The sequence below is a fragment of the Canis lupus genome, chromosome 20 (genome assembly GCF_048164855.1).
Source record: "Canis lupus baileyi chromosome 20, mCanLup2.hap1, whole genome shotgun sequence".
NCBI classification, from domain to species: Eukaryota; Metazoa; Chordata; class Mammalia; order Carnivora; family Canidae; genus Canis; species Canis lupus.
Window position 1 is genome coordinate 35,601,889 of NC_132857.1, and position 25,348 is coordinate 35,627,236.

The 25,348-nt window shown below is 41.7% G+C and overlaps 1 protein-coding gene across 16 annotated transcripts in view; it reads right to left on the minus strand.

The window, feature by feature from the left end:
- LOC140611858 (transmembrane protein 177-like) overlaps positions 1–25,348 on the minus strand; it is a 123,295-nt gene that overhangs the window by 97,070 nt on the left and 877 nt on the right. For 7 of the 16 annotated variants that reach the window (XM_072788892.1, XM_072788894.1, XM_072788893.1 and 4 more), the window contains exons 2-7: positions 23,984–24,168; positions 21,673–21,773; positions 14,285–14,371; positions 14,041–14,139; positions 12,959–13,039; positions 12,268–12,368 (exon numbers count right to left, since the gene is read on the minus strand). In XM_072788892.1, the coding sequence (XP_072644993.1) occupies positions 12,268–12,368; positions 12,959–13,039; positions 14,041–14,139; positions 14,285–14,371; positions 21,673–21,773; positions 23,984–24,122 (608 nt within the window). In that variant the 5' untranslated portion in view covers positions 24,123–24,168. Of the gene's footprint in view, positions 1–12,267; positions 12,369–12,763; positions 12,907–12,958; positions 13,040–14,040; positions 14,140–14,284; positions 14,372–17,512; positions 17,676–21,672; positions 21,774–23,983; positions 24,169–25,348 lie in introns of those variants that run through there. The other 9 variants (XM_072788898.1, XM_072788908.1, XM_072788902.1 and 6 more) reach the window with 8 other exon arrangements.

The following is a 25,348-nucleotide window of genomic DNA, read 5'->3' on the forward strand; positions in this document are numbered from 1 at the left end:
GACTTCAGCTCAGGCCATGATCCCAGAAGCCTGGGATCAAGCCCCACATCAGGCTCCCTGCTCAGGGGGGAGCCTGCTTCTCCTTCTCCCTCTGCCTGCTGTTCCCCTGCTTGTGCTCTCTCTCTTTCTCTCTGTCAAATAAATAAATAAAATCTTAAAAAATAAATCACTACTTCTAGGGTGGTTCATTACAAAGCAATGGAAAATAGACACAAATGGCATTCCCTCTTTCTTGTTTCTTCTTTAGTGAATGATTACCCTCATTTCTGATTATGGTCTTAATTTGGCAATTTTAAGGTTTGTTTGTTTTTTTTTTTGTATTAGCCCTTATACATACCAATCACTATACTCGTATTTTGATTAACTCTCCTAACAACTTGCTAAGTACAATTACTACGCTCATTTTATGGACAAATGAGCTGACCTATAGGCTAGTCCAAAGGCACGCACTTCATAAGAGATGAGTATAAATTAAACGAAGGACCACAGAACCTGAGCTGTTCATTGCTATGCTACATTACCTATCTGTGGGCTCTAATATCAACGAATAGCTAATGACATACCATTGTTTGCACTGTAGTCCTCTTCTCTATTGACATTCTCTATGAAACTGAGCCCTCTGTGCTTTATTTATTGAGATTTTTAGAAGGTGTTTCCTTTAATTATCCTGTCAGCAAGAAAAGCCTAGAAAATCCCAAGACCTCTTCTCAAATGTTACAACCTCCTCTCAAGCACTGTATGCAATATAGAGTCAAAGGAAGAAATTTGAGGACTGGCTAGTTATTTTCCTTGAAGTTTTAGATGTCAATTGTTGTACCCAGAATACAATCCAAAACCAGAAAGAAATCAGATAAAGTGATTAGTTGCCTGATGAGCCAGACCCATCCCCCCACCCTCCCAAATAGGCAACGATTTGAAAAGATATAAAGAGCTGAGGGTAAATTATGTTTCAAATTTCAAAGTATGCCCTTTTATCGAAGATAATTTATGTTCTTATGAACTTTCATGTGCTGCTTATCTTATTTTCAAAGACACAATTAATCTCACCGGGATTGGAGCCTCAAACCAGAAGCAGAGTGGGCCCATGATACTTAATGATAGAGTCAAATAAAGACAAACATAAAGAAATATTCAAGTAGCAGGCATTTAATTATTTTTTATACCTGGAGAATGAACATCACCCTCATTTGAGCCTATGCCTAGGCCAATATGGGAGGCAAAGAGCAAGAAGGTGGAGAATCAGGGAGGTTTGATGTCTTTCTCTTGCTGACCTGGGCTTTGCGCTCTTTTCTTGCCTTTGGTTCAACTCTTTCCTTGACCTACTTACTTAGTCCTCCCTGTTGGTAAACGCCCCCGCCCCCCCCCCCCCCCCACTCCCTGCCTTTACTCACGCCTCTGTAGTTTAGGAAAACTGCTCCTAAGGAGCAACCAGAATTAAATGAGGTCACTTCTGCATTTTTGGTAAAAGAAGCTAAGGCATTTCTCTAGGGGCTGTAATAGAACTGACTTCAGAAAAAGTTAGAGGTGGCCATGACGTGTTATCCACTTTTTGCAGAGATAATCTATGCCTTATTCATACTTTAAAACACACACACACACACACACACACACACACACACACACACTTTAGCAAAATATGATAAAACAGGGCACCTGGGTGGCTCATTCGGTTAAGCACCTGCCTTCACCTCAGGACTTGATCCTGGGATCAAGTCCTGCATTGGGGTCCAGCTCAGCAGGGAGCCTGCTTCTCCCTCTGCCTCTCTCTCTGACTCTCATGAATAAACAAATAAAATCTTTAAAAAATATATGGTAAAACATCTATAACCTAAAGTTTACCATTTTAACTATTTTTAGGTATACAGTTTAGCACATTTGCATTGTTGTACAACTATCACTTCCATCCTTCTCCAGAGCTCTTTTCATCACACAAAACTGAAACTCTGTCCCCAGTAAACACTAACTGCCCCTTGCCCCACTCCCCAGTCCCCGGCAATTGCCATCTCTTCTATTTTCTATCTTTGAATTTGACAACTCCAAGTACCTCATATAAGTGGTTTCATACAACATAAAATAGCTTTTAAGAGTTAAACATTAATTTCACTAAAAAGTTAAAGTATTCATATAAATAATAAATACTAGAGAAAACAGCCATTACAACTCACTGGAGTTGCAGATAATGTGGAATAAGATGGGGTAAGGAGCAAAAATCAGGGGTGGCTCCTCTGAGTCAGTGCAGGGCCCCTGGCCGAGACCACAGAACACAGGGGCATCTGGCATCAGGAAGGAAGTCAAACTCAAGGGAAAGGAAGCAACTGAGCTGTGATGTGAAGGGAGATGAAAAGCCTCCTGCAGGCTGATTTCTTCTTTTATTGAGAAAAATATAGCATTTATTCAGAGAAGATAAAAAGATACACTAAAGACTACTGTTAGGCCTTTTCTTCATTTAGAATAGAGGGCACAAGAAACCGCATGCTGACTGCCTTCAAAACATACCCCCTCAGAGCTCTGTGACTTACAACGTTGGGCCTGACACAGTCGGCAGGGCACCCAGCTGCTGGCTTATGGTCTTGCGGCTTACCCATCAGCAATTATTAGAACAAAAAGCTCACTTGGAAGAGGAGTCAGAGATGAATTTTTAAAGCAAAGAAACTTAGGTGCAAATAAGTTTGGTCTTGAAATGATAGTATATAAGGATTTTTTGTGAGAAAGATGGGGCCTATTTAAGAAAAAAGAGGCAATTCAGTTGACTGGTTGCTAGTTACCCTTAAGTATTCTTACAAGCATTAGATAATCACATTCTAGAAACTGTATTCTGTTTTGTTTTTAAATTTTATTTATTTATTTGTTTGAGATTGATTGATTGATTGATTGATTGATTTATGTATTTGAGGGAGAGTGAACATGTGGGAAGGGACAGAGGGAGAGGGAAAGAATATCCAAGCAGACTCCCCACTGAGCATGGAACTCAACTGGGGCCTTGATCTTACGACCCCGAGTTCAGGACCTGAGCAAAAACTGAGTCAGATGGAAAAAAAATGACAATAACAACAAAAAACTGAGATGCTTAACTGAGTATGTCATCCAGGTGCCCCTCTAGAAACCATGTTAAAAGCACCTATGTGTATGCAGGTATCACAAACCTGTGGAGCACAGAAGCAGTGGTGACCAGATGTGGCTGCTCAGTGTTTGGTATGAGATTTGACAGCTGCATAAACCAAACAAGGACAAGGGGTGCCCAGAAAACACTTTCCCCTTAAGAGCGTCTCTCTAGCATTGAAAACAATCCCATGTTTGTCTTTGCTTCTTCCACAAATGTGCTTTGGGTAGATATGGAAACTCCTCGTGTTTTGTTTTTTTTTTTTTTAAGATTTTATTTATATATTCATGAGAGACACACAGAGAGAGGCAGAGACATAGGCAGAGGGAGAAGCAAGTTCCCTGTGGGGAGCCTGATGAGGGACTTGACCCCAGGACTCCAGGATCATGACCTGAGCTGAAGGGAGACGCTCAACCACTGAGCCATCCAGGTGTACCCTCATGTTGTATTCTTAAATATCAGAATTAGGAACTGACCCTGAATATTTGTTGTAGAATTTAAAATGTAGAACATTTTAAAGTTCTTACAGCTTAGTCCATGACACCAGCTTGGTAGTTTCACATAAATCACAAAATATATGTGCTATGGAATTTAAGGAATCATTCCAAGAACGTATACAAAGCCTAGAGGACCCTCAGCAACAGAAATACCCCACCTTTAATTACTGTCACTGATACACACACTCATTTGCTCAAGATGCTGGCCAAACATTGGTGTCACTCTGTCCCTTAACCCCATGCAAACCAAGTGAGTAATTTTCCAAATCAGATTTGTACAAAATCAAAGGGAGAAAAGCAGAGTATTATAGTCTCCTAGGCGGGCTTTAATAAAGGTCAGTATTGCCTACCCCATTTTCAGTTTTCTATCCTTTCCATCACTTTTCCCAGGAGCCAAAAATTTAGAATTCAACATTTTGTAAGAAAAACTTTAAAAAGACATAATTCAGGCCTTCCATGGAAAGTTCCCTTTGTTGACCGTCTCAAGTTGGCAGTCACTTCTGCTGAATGAAAGGGGGATACATTTATGCCCTTTCATTATTAACATAAACCCCTATGGTATAGGGGATAATTTTCTTTTCCTGCTAAAATTCACTAAAAGAGGCTGGGTCAAGATAGTAGGTCAGCAAAGGGTTATTAAATCAAAGCAATTTTAACTATAAAATATAGTAGAATTTTTCATATAGGAGAAATTCAGGCTATTGGTAAGTGACAGTGATTTTTTTTCTCTGAATACCAATTTTGAAGCAATTTGGAAATATAAGTTCACTATTGCTCAATAAACTCAAGTAGGAACTGGAATAAAGCACAAGTGTGTCAATGACCTCAAGTCACCATTGTCAGAATATTTCCATAAATTGCTGCTGCTCCTTCAAGTCAACTTTGGCTTAGGGACATAAGAAATGAGTCCCTAGTGTAAGGAGTGTGTTTCCCTGGATGAGTCAAAAAATGTGAACTTACTCTCTTTGAGTAGGAAGGGCTTCATAAAATCCTTCTGAATATTGATGTTGTAGTCATTCTGACCCCTTCATTCTAACCCAGTTAGAGCTGGTTCATGGGCCCTTCACACAGAGGCTCTTTACTGGCACAGTTCAAAACGGGACCTGGTAGCTGTCTATGTCCATCACCCTCACTGTCGACCCTTCCCTCCCAGTGCTAGTTTGAGGATATACATCCTCTTGTGATCCACATGCTTTCAATTCTAGGCGAGTGAGAGAACTAGGTTTCATTTAGACATCTTATCCTGACCTTGACTACCACATTTTCTGAAATGAGCCATGAAGTTCGCTGCCTAAGGAAAAACATCCTTTGGTAAGTTCTTAAACTTATAATATAGAAGTTCCAGAGATAAAAACATTCTGACTTGGGAATGGTGTAGCCAAGAACCTGCTCTGCCAGTATTGTTAATGTGACCCTGTGGTTTACACAGCATCTGTAGCCCTGAGATGAACTCACAGTACCATGTGCTTTGGAGCCATAGGACTGCCTGACCCATGGCACCAACCAGGTCCAGAGTGGAAAATGGGGAAATGACAGGGAATCCAGGAGAGGACCCACGTGACTTTCATGTAAGCTTGTCTATAGCACACTAATTAACAAACAGGTTAATAGTCAGCTTTGGTGCGAGGAAGATCAGTTGATGCCCCATGGAGAGAACTGGTCAACTGACTGTGTTTGTTATAGATTTTGACCAGTTATTTGGTACCAGGTAGACACTGCTAGGGACACTACAGGGCTTGATGAATCTATACAAATCTTTTTGAAAAGATACCAAATTTCAGCACCTAATAGAAGCATGTTCTTACTTACTTGCATCTATAGGAAGGAGAAAATTAAAAAAAAAAAAAAAAGGAAGGAGAAAATTGTATTTTATCTGCAGTATAGATATGAAGTGATTATGAAATTTAATCAGCCATGGTGGTTAGACTACTTATAAAGCAGAATTTCAACCTACAAAAGGGAAAGAGAGCCAAAAGTCTTCTGCACTCTACAGTGTTTAGTTTAGAGATGTTGGACAGAAACTGGAATGCAACTCTTTGTTATTTACAGAAGCTGTCAAAATACATTTTGCCAGATCTTAAGCCACCATGGTTGTTTATAGGTAGCTGGCAAATGTCCATGTGGAATTTACTTTTAGCAAGGAAAATTTACAACCAATCCAGCCAATGAAAATGTAGTTGATGAATGTATACAAGTCTACTTCATGATCTTGTAGGAAAGGTACTGAAGGCTATTCAGTCCTCTAAGAGGCACTACCCAGACCATGGCTGCCTCTCCCCAAAGCAACATCAAAGTAAGAAAGCAGACTTGGTGTATTAAATGCAGATCCTATAACTTCTGGAAGTTTTGTCTGAATGGGTTCGGCATGCAAGGAGAAAGCACATTCTCTGAATCTATCTTCTGTTAGATTTGTTTTCCTATAACCTTTGTCTTTTCCCATAACGCACAGTAATTTTTCTTTAGTTATAGACATGGTTGCTTTCCTCTAACGTTTACAAATATAAGTGCCATTGGAACTCATACATTGCTGGTAGAAATTGAAGCATGCAGTTACTTTGTAAAGTGGTTTGGCAGTTCCTCAAAATGTTACACGTAGAGTTCTCCTATAACCTAGTGGTTCTACTTCTAGGTATATACCCAACACAAATGAACACATATCTCCAAATAAAAACATACACACAAATGTTTACAGTGGTATTATTCAAAGTAGCCAAAAGTGTGGTATATGCACAGATTGGAATATTAAATGGCAATAAAAAAGGGACGCCTGGGTGGCTCAGCGGTTGTGCGTCTGCCTTTGGCTCAGGGCGTGATCCTGGAGTCCTGGGATCAAGTCCCACATCAGGCTTCCTGCATGGAGCCTGCTTCTCCCTCTGCCCATGTCTCTGCCTCTCTCTCTCGTTCTCTCATGAATAAATAAATAAATAAAATATTTTTTAAATAGCAATAAAAAGGATGAAGTACTGATAGAGGCTGTAAGTTACATGAACCTAGAACATTATGCTAAGTGAAAGGGGTCAGTCACAAAAGCTCTTCTAATGTATGCTTCCACTTGTATGAAGGTCCAGGACAGGCAAGTTTATAGAGATAGAAAGTAAATTAGAGTTTGCTTGGGACTAGGAAGTTTGAAGGAGGAATGAGAAATGGGTAATGCGTTTCCTTTTGGGGTAATGAAATGTTCTAAAAATTGATTGTGGTGACGGCTGCCTATACTAAAAACCACTGAGCTGGACATGTTAAATTAGTGAATTTTATGATATGTGATTTGTATCTCAGTAAAACTTTTTTTTTTTTTTTTTTTTTTAAGTATAAAGGCCAAGAAAAAGAGAACCTCCTCCTGGACTTGCAGCCACACTCTCCTCCCTGCCCTGCCCCTCTGAGGACCTGCTAGTGGGCTGGCTGCTCTCCTCAGCTGGAGCACAGTCCTTGACTGGCTGTTCTGGAGCTTGCCCCTCGGCTATCAGCCCCATCACTCAGTGTTGGAAGCTTACCTTCAACTTGGCCACTGGCCTTCCCATTCCAAGCTTCTCATTGCAATTTCTCTATATATTGTCTACCTTTGCTGAAGTGTGAGCCAACCTGTCTGGGTCTCACTTGTGTGTTACTTAGGGAAAAATCTCTTTGGTGATGATGATGGTGATAGCTACCACAAATCAGTAGCTACATGCTAAGTGCTGTTTTTACTACTATTATGTATTAAAATTTTTCAAATATTGTTAACTATTGATATGTTCTATTTTAACCTGTTTAATCCTCAGAGCAATTCTACAGGTAGGTACTCTTTTTAAAAAAGATTTATTTATTTTAGAGAGAAAGGAAAAGAGAGAGTGTGCACAAGTGTAGGGGAGGGGTAGACGGAGAGAGAGAATCTCAAGCAGATTCCATGTTGAGCACGGAACCCAAAGTGGGGCTCAATCTCATGACCCTGAGATCATAACCTGAGCCAAAATCAAGAGTCAGATGCTGAATCAACTGAGCCATGCAGGCGCCCCTACTAGGAACGTACTCTGATTTTTTTAAGGTTACTTATTTGGTTGACCACTTCTTCCTTGTCTTCCAACAATCTAAAACTTCCCTAGAAAACCATGCTGGGCTTTAGGTTTCCCATGAGGAGGTACAAATGGAAAGGCTAAGGCTGAACAGCTATGATGGGAACAGGAACAGCCAGAAGCCAGATGGCAAGCAGCCAGGGGTCCCATCTCTGAAAGACATGGTGATGCATGGGTGAGAGTAACAAAGCAGAAGGAGCTGCTCACTGGATTTGCCCCAGGGTGGGGTGGGGTGGGGAGGAAAAATGGGTGAGATGGGACACAGAAGCCGCCAGGCAGCTGGGACAAGTGTAGGGCACAGCATGGGCAATGCATCTACTTCTGCCCACGTCCACCCCCCACAATCTGATCTCACAAGCAGCCCCTGCAGAAATGAATGGAGCCATGTTGGGGGTGTTCATGGGCACAGGGGGTAGGGCCTCATGCTGAGGCACAGGAAGAACAGGAGCCCACTGCATTCAGTACCGCTGGAGATGGTCTAATGGGCCCCCTGGAGGGGGGCGTGGAAACACTGTGATAAGAACAAAAATGAGGCCTCAGGGAGACCAGAGATCACAAATGAGGTGATTGCTTCTTCCCGTGTGTCTGGGCGGTGGCTGGGAGCAAGTCTGCCCTTTAGGGAGGAGTATTTCATCACCGGTAATATTTAGAGTTGTTGGTGCATGGTGATATTCAAAAGCAGACCGATTACTAGAAGGTTTTGTTGTCTTTAAATTTTTTTTGCAGGGGCACTTGGTGGCTCAGCAGTTGAGCATCTGTCTTTGGCTCGGGTTGTGATTTTGGGGTCCTGGGATTGAGTCCCACATCGGGCTCCCAGCATGGAGCCTTCTTCTCCCTCTGCTTTTGTCTCTGCCTCTCTCTGTGTGTCTCTCATGAATGCATAAATAAAATCCTAAAAAAAAAATTTTTTTTTCTACAGACAATGATCTCATATTATTGCTTATGTGTGGTGAGACCACTCCCGCGACCTGCCTCTTGCTGTGCCATATAGAGAAACCTCCTCCCTAGGCCCTGTCCTGTCCTGGGGAGGGAAGGCAACCCGGAGACAGCTAACCTGGTGCACTACCCAGTTACAGCACAGTCCACCAGGAGATTGTCACCTGGTACAGCTCATATCAGCTTAACTGGTTATGGAATCCACACCATCAGTCAGAAGTACAGCTTCAGAGCTAGATGAAACCAGATGGAGTACTGATGAGGGGACATCTAAGTCAAGGACCAGTTTGCTTACTGTAGGTTTCTAGTAGATGCTGTTGGCACACTCCTTCCCCAGCTGGTGTACTCATCACCCAGCTCTGGAACTGCTGTTGCTTGACCTTTCACCAGTGAAATACCCTTGGCTGGGATCTGGGCAACCCCCATCCCTATCCTTCACTCATTTGTAGGTAACACCTTAATATGTCATATGCAAGGAATCCTTGTTTCTGCTTCTAAGAAAACTGGCCTGAGGGATCCCTGGGTGGCGCAGCAGTTTGGCGCTTGCCTTTGGCCCAGGGTGCGATCCTGGAGACCCTGGATCGAATCCCACGTCGGGCTCCCGGTGCATGGAGCCTGCTTCTCCCTCTGCCTGTGTCTCTGCCTCTCTCTCTCTCTCTCTCTGTGACTATCATAAATAAATTTAAAAAAATTAAAAAAAAAAAAGAAAACTGGCCTGAGACCCTCCTGCTACATATACATATTTGCAACTAATGGCTATGTTTAAACTGTCCCAGGTGTCCTGGGGGAGTAGGGGGGTGGGGATGGTCCTGGCCAAGCCCCCTCAATTCCCTGCATGCGCCCAGTCACCAGAGTGAGGTTTCTGAAAAGTGGATCTGACCATGCTTAAATATTTCAGTAGTAAAAATCTAAAATTTCCCACCAAAGCCTATGAGGCCCTTCTTGCTTAGCCCCTGCCCTGCTTCCCCTGCCATGGATCTTGCAACTCAAATCCAGTTGCACGAATGTTTTGGACAGGCCTAAATGTGCTGTGCCATTTCACACCTCTGACTTTGTGCAAGCTAGTCCTGCCTGGAACACCCTTCTTTTCTCCTATTCTGTTCCCTTCTTCTGCTGGCTGATTTCTGGTTGTCCTTCAAAAACTCAGCTCAGACATGTTCTCCTCTAGGAAGTCGTGTCTGAGCTCCTCCATCCTGACTGCCCCCGACTCACTTCCCACTGCACTGGGTTAGGTGTCCTTCCTCTGAATACACCACATTAGATGTTAGTATTGTCTGCTTAGTCATGGTATCAGCTCTCAAGCATCTCTGCATACTCAATACCTAATGTGGTGCCTGGCACATACTAGCATTCAGTAAACCTCTGAAGAGTGATTGAATACTGAATAAGGAACCAAATCAGGTGATACCTTCAGCCTTCAAAGTAGCCCACAAAGAACTGAGAACATTTCAGGTGAAAGCCCTTTCAAATGCTTTCCTTCCATCCTGCTACCCAACATTTTAAGAGTGAATGCAGCAGAGGACAGTTTGGATGGTTAACAGTTGGTAAAAAGCCATTAAGTAAAGTGCATTAAGTCTTGGGAAGACATTGCCTGCTGCCAGAATGTTTATAGGAAAAGAGGAGCATGCTTATCTTTTGAAGGATTTTTAAAAATCTCATACTACTATATACAATAACTTAGTTTAATAAACTGTTTGGCTGAGATTTTCATTCGATTATAAATGAAGGGCATTATGTTCAGAATAGTTTGGGAGAAGTTTCTAGGGAAGTTGGTAGATTTATGTATTAATAACGAAGACTAATGTTTGCATTACAAGCCACATCGTTTCCACCAGCTTATTAGATCATTGTACTCAACTCCTAAGCCTACTTTATTACCCAAACAAAACATAATGTGAAATTTGTGGAGGTGAGAAAGAAAAGAAGGAAGGAAGAAGGAATGGAGGGAGGAAGGAAGGAATCATGAACTAGGAAGCTATTTGTTTCCTTCCACTTGGGTTTTTGTAAAAGTTGCTATGTTTGCTCATTTAAAGGAAACAGCTATGTTTGGCCTCAAAACACATAGAGTGAGTGGGTCCTGCCAGGAGGGATTCACCTTTGCAGACCACTTAGTACTAACAGGCCTGGGTGAAGACGGGAAGGTTGAGGAGGGAGAGGGAGAAAACAGTAGGATAGAGTTCTGGCAGAAAATGTCAGGGGAAAATAAATAGAGGAATGGGAGAGCAAGAGGCCAAGAATATGTGTCAGTGAACATGTCAAAGTTGATAATACCCATTGTTGGCAGTGATGCAGGAAATCAGGAATTCTCATGCACTGAAGGTGGGCCTGTGAATGGGTACAACCATTATGAAAAACAATTTGGCATTACACAGTAACACGGAACTTGTGCTAGACCTACAATTCCACTTCTGGATGTATACACTGGAGAAAATCTAGAATACGTGCCCCAGACCACAAACAGGAATATATAACCACTGTGCTGGTCATGGCCAAAAAAAAAAAAAAAAAAGTGTTAACAACCCATAGGTTCATTTGAACTAAAGCAGATAAAAAAAAAACTATGGTCAATCCATTCAGTGGACACCCCAGTAGTGGTGAGTTAACATGGCGAAATCACAAAACCACAATGTTGAATTAAAAAAAGCAACTTACAGAAGAACTTACATACAGTATGGTTCCATTTATATAAAGAACACACACTGGTAATGTGAAACAATGTGTTATTTAGAGCTGCTTAGGTATGTGTCGAAACTATTAAATCAAAGAAATGATTATCACAAAATTCTGAGTAGAAGCTGCAAAGTTACTGGTCATGTTTTATGTCTTAAAGCCAGTGTTCATTATATTATTACCATTCAAACCTTACAGATGATTAGACATCTTTTTGTAGGTATTATTTATTTATGGAGGGAGGAGAGCTCAGGACATTATATATTTCCCAACCAGTATAGAAGTATTAACAACTGGCATGGTCATTATATATCTTTATCTAACAGTTCAATATCCATCTTTTTAGATCTCGAGAGACAGGTAGTAGGTATTTAATAAATATTTACTGAAAAAACAAACCCAAGACATATCTTTTTTTTTTCCCAAGACATATCTTAAATTACAATTGGAATCTTTAACTATTTTTCCAATAAGACAGAGGTGAGGAATCTGAGATTTCGCTTGAATAATGACTTTCTATTCTCTCTGCTTTCTCATTCAAAACAGAGATTGGTTAATGAACGGGCATGTGATCCAAGTTAGTCTAATAAGACTTAATCCTGGGACTTCTGCTTGAACACCCCCAACCCCTTTAGCCCCTACCACCCCCATTGCCAATAGTATTTGAAACTTCTGGCAGCTTTCTTACCCCTGATAGGGGAGTCTTTTGTGAAAGGTGACTGCACAGAGAGAAGCAGAACCAAGAAATGAAGAGAGTCAGGTTCCCGCAAGCTGATTTAAACCCTTAGATCCAGCCATGCCTGAAGATACACCTCTTGGTTATATGGCCCAGTGTATTCCCTTTCTATTTAGATAGGGCTTTTGTTTTTGTCTTGCCTTTTCAACTATAAGTCCAGTCTAACTCAGCCACAAGCATAACCTGGCATTAGGAAAAATACAAATCTAAGTTTCGATATGCATGTCTCTTAACTTTTCATGACCTATGACATTTTGGTAGTTCATGTTTGTAACTCACCTTTCACCAAGGAGAACGTTGGATAGATTTATAAATGAGGGAAAGTCCAGTGTGTTGGCGACAGGATAGGCATGGATGGGAATAAGCAGAGTCTCATCTCCCTAAAATTAATGGGGGAAAAGAAGGTGAAGTTTACCATACTGGAGGCTATAATTTTCAAAGATGAACTTGTAGATACTTTATTTCTTATGTTTTCTATCACTAAAAAATATTTCCTGAAGAACCCTGAGTGCTTACTTATAACATTAGAAATACTGAACTTTCCTAGCTATAAACCAAGTGTAGGAAATTTTAAGTACATTTCCTCCAAGCAGTATTCATTATTACCCAGGAAAGCTAAAGATAATGATGCCTTCATGTAGATACAAAGACAGTAATCTACCTGCTTCTATTTGAGAAAATTATAAGCAAACACAATCTTTAGTAGCCTGAGACATAGAAACCATCACAGAGTTAGCTGATCCAGACAACACCCGTTGGTCAACAAGGAACTGACATTGGGTACAGAGGGCTGCTGGCTGTCCTGGTTAATATATGACCTTGAACAAGACCTCTCCAGCCTTGTTTCTTCCTTTGCAAAATGGGAATATTTCTGCCTTCACTTGAAAGGTATTCTTAGGAATTGAAGCAGATGATGGCCTGAAAGAGTTAAGAGCACTGTGTAAGTGCAGATAGGTATGATTAGCATTACCATTGAGTAGCAGGAGATGTGCCCTGGCACTCTGTACCATACTTGTCCCTGAGATTCATCTTCTTGGTACAAATACTCCTTCTGAAAGAGAACTCTAATATTGTTTTTATTTTTTTATTTTTTAAAAAGATTTTATTTATTTATTCATGAGAGATACAGAGAGAGAGGCAGAGACATAGACAGAGGGAGAAGCAGAAAGCCCTATGTAGGATTCGATCCTGGGACTCCGGGATCATGCCCTGAGCCAAAGGCAGATGCTCAACTGTCTCTCAAGATATAAAAAGATGGATATTGAGCTGTTAGTTGTCCCATCTAATTTTGTTTTTAGTTTAGCTTTTTAATTTTCTTTTTAAAGACTGAAACTCATTGGTTACTAAAAGATAATCTTCTACTTTAGTTCTAAAAATTTAAGTTTAGTTCATCTTAAGGCTTCTTGACTTGTAAGAGCTGGACCTAGGAGAGCAAAGGGAAGCAAAGGGAAGTAGGGGGTATTGTCTGGAGAAAGGGATTGACAGCATGCAGAGCTGGCTCTGGCTGGAGGCCACAGGATGAACTGGGCAACCTAGAAAAGTCTCATAGGGACTCACATGGCACAGCCATCTGGGGTCAGGCCACACAGGCTCCTATCTCCCTGCAGACCCCAGAATTGCTTCTGAGGATATTCTTACATGACACCATCTAGTCCCTAGAGTTTATCATCACAATTCGGGGGTGTTGCTAATTTGGTAGCCTAGCACTTAAAGGAGTTTATTTAAGCTCTTTGAAAAAGACTTTCTCAACTCCTAGCACTACATGATAAATAAGGTTTCTGGGCCAGGGCAGACAGAAAACCTGAAGCAAATGATATCTTATGGCTCTGTCCTTGTTCTTGGTGGCTTTTGTACCTGGAACCCATGTCACTGGACAAGGACCCTCTATGCCACTCACACTGGCTGCCCAAGGAACCCATGCACTGGGCGAGAAACCAGAGAAAAACTACACAAAGTTCTCATTCCATTCCTCTTTGTTCTTCCCTCAGGATATAAGTTTTGACATCCTCCCCCTCCCTTAACCCCCCAAAAAACAATTTTAAGAAAACTTACCTGACAGTGAACCCGAATACAGTCATAATAGTATCGCCACTCATCTGGAGAAAATGTAATGGTGATTGTGAGGGACAAGCCGGGGACAAGGCAGTGTTCCTAGAAGACAAGTGGGTTCAGGGCACACAGCAGGGCTGTGGATGCAGCACACTACATGCTCCCCTCTTCCCAAGTAGATCCACCACACAGAAAGCCACAACTCAACAAAGAACACCACAGAGAAGAGGCAACTGGATGTGCTTACCTTTTTCACATACTTGATCTGAAAGTATTTGGTTTGAGGGGGTAAGATATGCACATGTATGTCTCCGTTGGAAATATTGACCAGATTCTACAAGAGAAAGAAGCACTCAGAGAAAACATTGTTTTATCTATCTGCATATTCACTTCATTTATTTATACCTCCTCTTGTTTCTAAAGGGATTTGAGGAGATAGAACTTGTTTAACTTTTTAAAAGATTTGAAATGCACTATACACCATTTAAAGAACAATGAACACAACACTATTTACAATTTCTTAAAAGTAGGCTCCCGCAATGTGGGGCTTGAACTCATGACCCTGAGATCAAGAGTTGCATGGTCTACCAACTGGGCCAGCCAGGCGCCCTGAAAAGAACACCCTGTAAAGGATAACAAAGTATACTCAAGTGACTTCTGCCTAGATTAGGGCATTTACCAGAGCCTCAGTCCCCAGGCATGTATCCTACTTATGTACCTATCATCTCCAATCCTGACCAGTTACCATGTGTGCCTTTTTGTTGAGCTCTGCTAACCTCAACAATAAAACTTCCAGTTATCTTGCCAGCAAAAGTGAGTTTATTCAGGAATAGCAGAGAATTGTAAACCAGAACAAGTAGGATACTAAAAAAATCATACACAAGTCCCCAGACCAAGGGAGAGGAATGGTCTTTTATTGGGGGGGCAGGCAGTATTGTTATAAACACAAAGTCCATTGGAGTAAACTGGGAGTTTGAAGTATAGGGGCTTAGTTGTGACCATCCCTCATTGGCTGGGCTGTTGCTGGGGAAGAAGGAAAACTTTCCTTCTTCCTGCTAGGATAGTCAAGCAATACCTAACGTATGGACTTGCAAGTAACATCTCTTCCTATTGGGTCTGTAATCACAGAGGAGTGATGGGGCATGACAGCTCTCCCTGCTAGCCTCCCACCTCCACTATGAACCATGTTGTCTTTCATTAATGAATTTTCACAACTCCATTTCATTCTGTGATTCAACTAAGAAGCCAGCCACCCACCAACTTCCACAATTTCTCAAATTATATGCCACTGATCCTGAGGGCCCTGCAACACTTAGGTGGTCAAAAAAAAAAAAAAAAAAAAAATCAGGAAAAAGCATGTGGCTAGCGTAGCCTCCAATCCATCCCTGGGGCAAATGGAAAAGAAGTTGGAAGTCAGGAGTTCTCTGATGGTGGCAGGAGAGGGCCACTCCTGTGAGGCAGGACAACCTGCTGCATAAATTAACTGGGTCTCTCAGTAGAAGTGTTTCCCCCCTTTGCTTGAGATGGGATCAAGAACCGTGGGATCTGGGGATTTGAGCTTCACCTGGGCCAGGGGACAGTTAAGAGGCCTTTGGTTTCCAAAGTCCAGGCCAGAGGACGGGCCTGTCACGGGGCCCATTGCCCAAGGCCTCATGTTCATTGAATCCATAAATTAAAATTCAGACATTATTCCTGGATGAGGTTACAGTGGTGTTTGCATTTGTTAAAAGTTATTTGTCACCTGTAAACATTCCTAAAGTGACCCTGTTCTGTACCCTGTTTTGGCATAGCTTTTCTTTTTTTTAATATGCTAAAAGTTAAAAAAAAAAAAAGTTCTCCAGGCTGCTCTGGACCTCCAAAGTGCCCTGCACAGGGGCAGTGTTGGGGAAGGTGTGGGCTCTTGGGGCCCTACCCACAAGATGGTCCTTCCAAGAGAGACTGGGGAGACAGGTATGCTGGGACCCAGGATGTCCGGGGCCTGTGCCCATCACACCTAGAATCTTGGGGTGGTGGGACCTGTCTGGGGATGGAGAAGTAGCCATGCAGTCCCACAGCCTGGATGTCTTGACAGAGAACTCTGTCCCCATGCTTGTCATCAAGGGAGGCCCTCAAGTTGGAGACCTTGAGCCAGAGTCCAGGAAGAACTGGGAGCAAAGGAGGTTATATTGGCTGTCACTTAAAAAAAAATCCAATAAGGACAGGGAAACAAACAAGGGTATAGGGATTGCTTTTAAATGCATCTCAAGGGTGGTTAACCTTAGAAGAAATCAGTAATCCACACTCTGGGAGTGCTTAGTACACACTGCAAGATCCTAATCTAGAGTCCTTATTCCAGAGGTGGCTACTAAGAGCATGTCAGTCCTGCTCACCTGAACTGACACTGGAAGGTCTACAATATTAGCATAGGGGATGTTCGGGATATACGTACTAACTAGAACTTTCCCATACAGGCATTCCTGCTCTTAAATAAAAGAGATCTGAGAATCTGATGAGCCCAGAGCCCAGTATTCTTTAGAGTGACTTCAAAGACCCAGAAATCCCTTTTTTGCACAGCACAAAAAATTCTGTCAGCCAGTCGGAAGGCTGGCCAACCCTACCAATGGATGATACTACATGTGTTGCTAGCAAAGCTTCCTTGCAAGGAACAGTGGCTGGGCTTTCCTGGAGCTTGCAAGTATGGCCATTCTTTTTTGCCTGCTTGCTCGCAAGTGTCATATGCATGCAGAATTTCTTCTCAGACCTGTTTTCATTGCAGTAGATGTACCTAGTAGCAAGGTTGGTGGGAGGTTACGTATGGCTCCCACCTCTGGTCAGAGTTGGATTCTCATTATCTATCTGACAATGAGAAATAACTTCATAGGTTTAGGTCAATTTGCAACAAGCAGCATCATAGTCTAAAGACCAGAGGTCTGTGCTCTAAGCTGCTGAGCCAGCTCAGCTGTTCCAATATTCCTGGATGGTCCCAAGGGAGGAGACAGGTGCTGGCTCTCCTGAGACTGGAGATGCAGCCAGCACCTGTGGGTGATGGCTGAGCCACATCTTGATTTAAAAAAATACAGAAACCTCAAGCTTCTTCCAACCTGACTGTGGCAGAGCAAATTGAAACACGCCCAACTACTCATTTGTATGTGAAGGCTGAGCATTGGAATTTAGTATAAATATCTACATTGTCAAATGAATACAAAATTAGCAATAAGAAAATATTGAATTAATTTCTTAAAGATTTAAACAACATAAGGGTACCTGGGTGGCTCAGTCAGTTAAGAACCCAACTTTTGATTTCAGCTCAGGTCATGATCTTGGGGTTAAAGATCCAGAGCCCCAAGTTGGGCTCCACACTGGGCATGGAGCCTACTTAAAATTTTTGCTCCCCATCTCCCTCTCCCACCACCTTCTCCTCACACCCCACCCCTGCTTGTGCATTCTCATTCTCTCTCAAAAAAAGAAATTTAAAACTTAAAAATTAAATGGGTGCCTCAGTGGCTCAATTGGTCAATCCTCCGACTCCTGATTTCAGCTCAGGTCATGATCTTGGGGTCCTGGGATAAAGCCCCACATCCAGCTCCACACTTAGGGGGGGCATCTGCTTGGGATTCTCTATCTTCTCTCCTTCTGCTCCTCCCCACAACTGGCTTGTGTGCAAGCACTCTCTTTTTCTCTAAAATGAATAGATGTATCTTTAGAAAAATTTTTACAAAGAATTAAAACAACATAGATCCCATTCATGATAATAAAAGATGTATTTGGCTATGTATTGAGGGAGTGGTGTTAAAGGCTGCAATAGGGAATTGAAAACTAATATCATTATTTCAGAACAGATCAGCCTAAGGAATTGTTAATTTATGTGAGATGAGGCTGTATAGGCTAACAACTTTGTTTTGGGTTGGCAACATCAACACCGGTTGTCTCATGAGAAAACTAATTATTTACTTACTAAATACAGTTTTCCAGACAAACAAAATCTTTCTACAGAGGGGAGAAAAACAATTTAAGAGATCTTGTTTTGAGAAAATTGCAAAACATTCTTTCAAATTTTAAAGTAAGTCAAAGCATTGATCTCAATAAGAATCCAAATAAAACACTTTAAATCCTTTAACCATCTGGATCAATCTCAAATGTTAATGAACAATTTATTGTGGTTTTAACCCCACATTCAATCATTCCATTCTTGGGCAATTTGCATAGTTTCCTGTAGCAAAACCAAGATAAAAGCAGAGCTGGATTTTCCCTCTTGTTTGGCAAGAATCTCAAGGTAATTGCCTTAGCCTTCCGCTTAATTTTGCTGGTGGAAATAGGAGGCTGGCCCTCCCAAGATTTCCCAGAATGTTATAAAGATGAAATCATTTTGTACTTTTATCTATGCCTGTTTGTTTTAATGTCTGATAGAAGCAGTATGATTATTTAGACTTTACACTGCATTTACTTGGAGTGAGTCTTCACCAAGTCACTCTCTTCCAGTAAAGTGAATTCAGTGTCATTCACAAGTGTTTACTGAGTGCCTCCTATGTGTTAGGCATTGTGCTGTATAAAAGAGATGGTGTCTGCTCTACAACAGAATGAAGCTTTTATTTTCCTCCCCAAACCCTGCAATCCAGGTAAACCAGATGGTATACTAGTGCCCAAATATGCAGCATGCACCATGAACCTCTCTCAACATCCTCCTTTATGCCCTGAATATCTCCTTCCCACTTCTCTTTCCTTTTAGGCTATCTCTTAGGTTTCTCTTCTATAAGCTTTCTTTTCTTTTTTTAAGGTTTTATTTTTAAGTAATCTCTACATCCAATGTGGGGCTGGAACCTATACCCCGAGATCAAGAGTCACACGCTCTACTGACTGAGCCAGCCAGAAGCCCTCACAAGCTTTTTTTTACATCATGACCAGTAAGCTCCTGGTCTAAAGATGTTCAACATCATTAGTCATTAGAGTAATGCAAATGAAATGTACAAGTAAAAAAATACAAATAGCGAGTTGAGCAGACAGCATCTGCTCTGCTGTCCTGTCTGCTGCTCCCTTGTGGTGTATTCAGTAAGCTTTTATTTCTTAAAAGAAAAATAAAAATTATATATATATATATATAAAATGAGTTGAATGGTGGCCTCAAGAAAGTATGTTCACATTCTAATACCTGGAACCTGTGAATGTGAACTTATTTGGGAAAAGGATCACTGCAGATTTTAAGTTAAGGACCTTGAGGTGAAATCATCCTGAATTACCTGGGTAGGCCCAATCTAGTGATGTATCCTTTTAAGAGAAGAGAAGACAGAGAATTAGAGGAAGCCATGTGAAGGTAGAGGTAGAGAATGGAGTTATGTAGCCACAAGCCAAGGAACATCTGCCAGAAACTGCCAGAGGTGAAACAAGATTCTCCCCAAGAGGCTCTGGAGGGAGCACAGCTCTGCTGACACCTTGATTTTGGACTCTGTCCTCCAGAATAAATTTCTGTTTTTTTTAAGATCCTCAATTTGTGGTAATGATAGCAGCCACAGAAAGCTAACATACAACCCAATAATTCTATTCTTTGGTATATATCCAAATCTAATTCTACTGAAAATATGTCCACACAAAAACACATGCACGAATGTCCAGATAGTGTTATTCATAATAGCCTCAAAGTTGAAACCCAAATGTCCATCAATTGTTGAATGAATAAACAAAATGTGGTAGAGCAATATAATGGAATAGCATTTGGTCATGAAAAGGAACAAAGTACTGATAGATGCTATAAGCTGGATGAGCCTGAGAAACGTTATGCTAACTGAAAGAAGTCCCACAAGATTACATGTTATATGATTCCATTTGAAATGTCCTGAACAGTTAAATCCATACCAACCAAAAGCAGATTCATGGTTGCCTATAGTAGGAGTAGACTGGGTGGGGGGAATAAGGAGATTGAGGGAACTGGGGGGTGGGGAGTGAATTGTGTATTCATTACATTCATTATTTATTATAAACAGTGAGCAATTACAAAAGATAATGATTTTAGATATACCCTATCGCCATTGAGATGGCAAACCTAATACCAGGAAAAATAGGCTCCAAAATGAATTATTAACCTTCATCTTTGAGGCTGTATTCTAAGAAATACATCCTTGTAGGCTGATGGGTGGATTTCATAAATCGCTGTTTTAAATTGTAACCCTTTAAAAAATAAGTAACCCTTTTCCTTAGGGGAAACACTTGGCACCTAACAGGTTTGTCTCTGGATTTATTCTCTCTCTACCCACTTCAATGCACAAAAATGGCATCCTCTGTTTGTTGGGAACTGCCTGATAGAAACCTAACTTCACTTCCTGACAGCTTTAGCATTTGTCAGCTTCTTCCTCTTGCTCAGAGAAATCTAGCACAAGAGTTAGAATTCTTTCTTAAAATGATCCACTTTAAGACATGGCTTCTAAGAATGCATTACATCTAAAAGTAGAGACTCTCGTGGTGTCTGGAGACAGAGCCAGAGGGAGTACATCGTGTACAGAGCCAGAGTCTCAGAGGGCTCATGTGAAGGGAGCCTGCCTCTGCCCCGCTCCAACCACACACAGAGGTCATTTTACTCAGATCCAGAGCCCAGTGGGAGTAGTTCTGAGATGTCCTGCTCAGTGTGACCTTAGGGGATCGATGTGAGGTCACCAAGGTTGTAGAGCTGACTTAAATCTTCAGGTCTTGGGGCACCTGGGTGGTTCAGTCGGTTAAGCATCTGACTTTTGATTTCAGCTCAGGTCATGATCTCAGGGTTGTGAGATCAAATCCTGCATCAGGCTATGGGCTGGGTATGGAGCCTGCTTAAGATTCTCTCTCTCTTTCTCCTTCTGTCCCTCCCTACTCTCTCTCTTAAAAACAAACAAACAAACAAAAAAACAACTGTTCAGGTCCCTATAAGCAAAGAGGTTAGGAATGTTATAGCCACCCAGAACCCACCCAGTCTGAACATGCAGGTCAATGAAGGGGACCCAGGAAGCTCTGTGGTGGACTGCAGCCCATCCTTTTAAATGTCCCTTCTGGAACCTGTTCAGTAGAGCTGACCCTTGCCACCCAGACATGGCTAAAATCTATCTGATTTCTAGACCTGACCAGAATGGCTGATTTAGGCATGGGCATTGGACCTGAGCAGGTGAAACAGAAAGCTGACTGGAGCCTCCTAGAAGAGGAATACCCCTTTCCCTGGTGGTGTAGGCCTTGACCAAGCAGGCACTAGTTTGGAAGAGGGCAGCTTAAGAGTCAGTTGGTCTCTATCACTTACGAGCTGTGTATTCTCGAGCCAACTATCTAACCTTCTGGAATCCTGGTTTCCTCGCATATATAATGAGAATAATAGAACAACCTCCACAGAGCTGGTATAAAGGATGAAATTGCATCATGTGAGACATAAAGCATAGTTCCTAGTTCCTAGCCTCTAAGAGTCAGTTAGCCATGACACCTCTTGGGAAAGAATGCTTTGAGGAGCCTTTGGAAGGGGGAAAGTAGCTTCTCCAAGGACACTGGTGTTACTTAAGAATTTCTCATCCTAGAACCCCCTTTCTGGACCAATTTAACATCTGCACTTCTGCAGATGCTGCTGTTCTTTAAATGAATGAGTAATATAAATGCAGAACATTCATGTCATTTCATTACTATGATTAATTATCCCACTTAAAAAATACCTACCAGAATCTGTTGGTGTTGTTTGTCTACTTGATAGCCTCCAAAATGCAATATGCCAGGTTTTGCCTGTATGACCTTATTTTTCAGAAGTTTTGCATAAACCTCTATAAAAACAATGTAGATAAGTACACCATGAGATGAGACATAAAAGAAAATATTAAATAAATGAAGATCCTATTAATGTGGGCTCTCTTTAATTTAGGATATTTTAAGCATATGAAAGTTTCAAACAGAGGATACAGCTGTCAACAAGATTAATGACCTATTCCAAATGAACTGTACTGCTTCTCCCTCTATTTTTACACATCATTTGGGAGATGTTATCATCACAATGCAAATTCTCATGTATTGTTTATTACCTACTAAAATAATCAGCTCTTCACATTTTGTACAAGTCTTCATAATAAAACACGAGCTTGTAAGAGCACGCACCCTATCTTTGCTGCTCCATATAACACTGAGATTACTTATTATGTAATGAATGCACAGTTCAAAGAATCCAAACACCAACTGCTTAGTTTTGTTACTGTGTATTTACCGGTTATCATTTGATTTCCTCTGAATAGAATTACAATGTGATAGAATAATTGTAAAGCTCTGAATAATTATCGCTCTGGACAGTAAAGTCTCAAATTGGATTAGTGTAATGTGAATGTCTTTCTTTTTTTCTTCAGTTTTGAGAACAAGGTTAAAACAGCCGATCTCACAAGAGTGTCCAGATCTAACTTGGACTTTTCCCAGCTCTTTATTTAGGCAGGAGCAGGGGCGGCACTGAGAACCCACTACACAACTGTCTCTGTGCTTCCGCTGCTTATGCCGGGCATTTGTTCTTAATCCTCACTCCAGCGCTATGCAGTAGGTACTATTTCCATTGTGCAGGTGAAGGTGCTGAGATGCAGTGAGATTAATCAACTTGCCCATAGCTGGTAGTTTAAAAATTAAGCCTCAGTCTGTTGGATTCCAACCACTAAACTGCCTTCCTTAACACCAATGCATTGTCTGGTTTCTTACAAGTCATGACCTTTCACCTTTGGCTATCACCAAACCCTATGAGCCACACACACCCTCCCCCATTGTTTAGCCTACTGTGATTCTTGTAAACATCTGGAGTGCATTGGTGTTCTTGCTCCTTACCAGGTGAGCTGACACTGTCATGGCTTTGGGCCAGAACAAAAGGCTGGAATGGGGTAAAGATGATGTTTCTGGGGGATGGGTAATTTCTGTAGGTTATTTGATCATTTTGTAAGTATTGAAATGAACATTATTTGGTAAATTTTTTAAATGCTGAACATTTTCCTTCGGTTTTTAGGGCTGCAAAATAGACATCAAACAGGTATTTTTCTGTTAATGCCCAGAAGTAGTCAAATATACTAATTTGCACTCAATAGGTTCTACAGTGACAAAAGCCACACCAAAATATTACATTTCCAGAATTTTCAAAGGGCCTGGAAAGATGTGAGAAGTAACCTAGTGTGATGGTAGAGAGGTGGACTTGGGCTACTGTGATTGAACACCACCTCTCCATCCAGCTGTGCCACCTTGGGGAATTCCTTTGACCTTTCTGAGTTTCGACTTCCCCAACAGTAAAATAAAAACGGAGGTTGATGTGTGTGTGGATTAAGTGAGAATAATGTAGGCAAAATGATTTTTTTTTTTTTATGTAGGCAAAATGATTAACCTCTTATATAAAAGCTAGAGGATTTTACTAGGCTTTCCAGATGCATGGAATGGAAGGGGTGCACATGGGAAAAGGCGAGGTGGTATAAGGTGGGTGTTGTCTTGAAAGAGGAGGAGTAATGGTGTGGTTGGAGCTGTGGATGAGAGGAGCCGGAGCATGAGGATAGTGCTGGGTAGGCAGTCTTACAGCCACAGCAGAGGGAGCCAAATGTCAAGTGAAGGGAATGCAACTCTCTTCCATATGCATGGGGAACTGCTGAGAGTACCTGAGCAAGATAGGGACAGAGCCAGCCATGATTCCATAAAGGAAACTGACAGGGTGTGAAGGGTGATCTAGAGGAGAGCACTATGATATCCTAGTGACCTGCTGAGGATGAGGAACAAGGCGATGGGGACAGATAGGTATGATGTTTGAGGAAGTGGAAGCAACAGAACTTGGTGACTCATTTACACCACAAAACTCTACCACCTGAGTAGATGGACCTAAATAGAACCATTGTTCTTAATAATAAAAGCTATTGTGAGCCTATCAAACAATATAGAGAAATCAGCACCAAAAATCCCATTATACTTTCTGGACTTTGGGTCCTCTGGGAAGATGTAAATTGTAAAGCAAATCTCTCTTCTACTCACTTACTTGATTCTAGAAGGTGATTAGGTACTTCTGTTCTTTTCTTGGGCTCCTCCACTAGGCTCTTCAGAAGGAGGGGGGATATGTTAGTAAAAGGTTCTTCCGCACTGTTTAGTTCTCTGCTGGGGGTTTTCACCACTGCCATTTTATCATGAAAAACGAGTCTTCTTTTTAGAGCCAAAGGTCATTTCCTGGGGAAAAAAAAACAGAGGCAGTATGAGAAAGCACACACATATTTTTTTTCTCAGTCTTTGACAAATGTACCTCTGTGACTGCATGATTTACTGTGAACCAGACCCTCTCTACCTCCCTACCTCTCCTGCTACTCCGTTCCCACACAGGGATGTCCTATTAATCTTGTGTCACACATCATGACCCAATAACATGCCATTGCTCAAAACCCACCCATGGTCCTTAATTCTCCTCAAGAGCTTTTCCCAATGGGACAGCCCGGGTGGCTCAGCGGTTTAGCGCCGCCTTCAGCCCAGGGTGTGATCCTGGAGACCCGGGTGGGATTGAGTCCCACGTTGGGATCCCTGCGTGGAGCCTCCCTCTCCCTCTGCCTCTTCCTCTGCCTCTGTGTCTCTCCCTCTCTCTCTCCTCTGTTTTCTCGTGAATAAATAAATAAAATCTTAGGAAAAAAAAAGAGCTTTTCCCAAAATGTAGTCCTGAGATGCTCTCGAGATATGAGGAGCAGCAAACTGAAGGGAAAAATAAAGGCACTCATAGTCAAATAAAATTGGGAAATGCTGAAGTAAATCATTCAACAGGCCTCTTCTGAGATTTCTCCAAATTGGTTTCTTCATTGCATGTGATCATGAAACCCTTTAATATTTGGAGACACTGGCATTTTGTTGTTGTTTTTATTTTATATATACACTTCTTAATTTAAATCGAAATAGCCAACACAGTACATCATTAGTTTCAGATGTAGAGTTCACTGATTCATCAGTTGCATACAACACCAAGTGCTCATCCCATCATGTGTCCTCCTTAATGCCCATCCCCCAGTACCCCATCTCCCCCAGCCACATCCCTCCAGCGACCCTCCCTTTGTTTTCTAAAGAGTCCCTCATGGTTTGTCTCCCTCTCTGATTTCAGAAATCAGACACTGGCATTTTTGAGCTACCTTCATGTGCCTGTCTCTGGAGTGATGAGGAGGTGGAGTAGCCAATCCACCTCCTCTAGCACCAACAGAGGGGATTTCTAGGACTTCTGTCACAGGATCTAGGGTTCCCTTCATGTGGACCCTTTGTCAGACTTTCTTTTCCTTAACATTCACGTTAAACTCTACCCTCTTCATAAAGTCCCCACCGACCTCAACACTCTTCAACACTCTTTAGCAACTACTGCCTCTACTATTCATCGGTA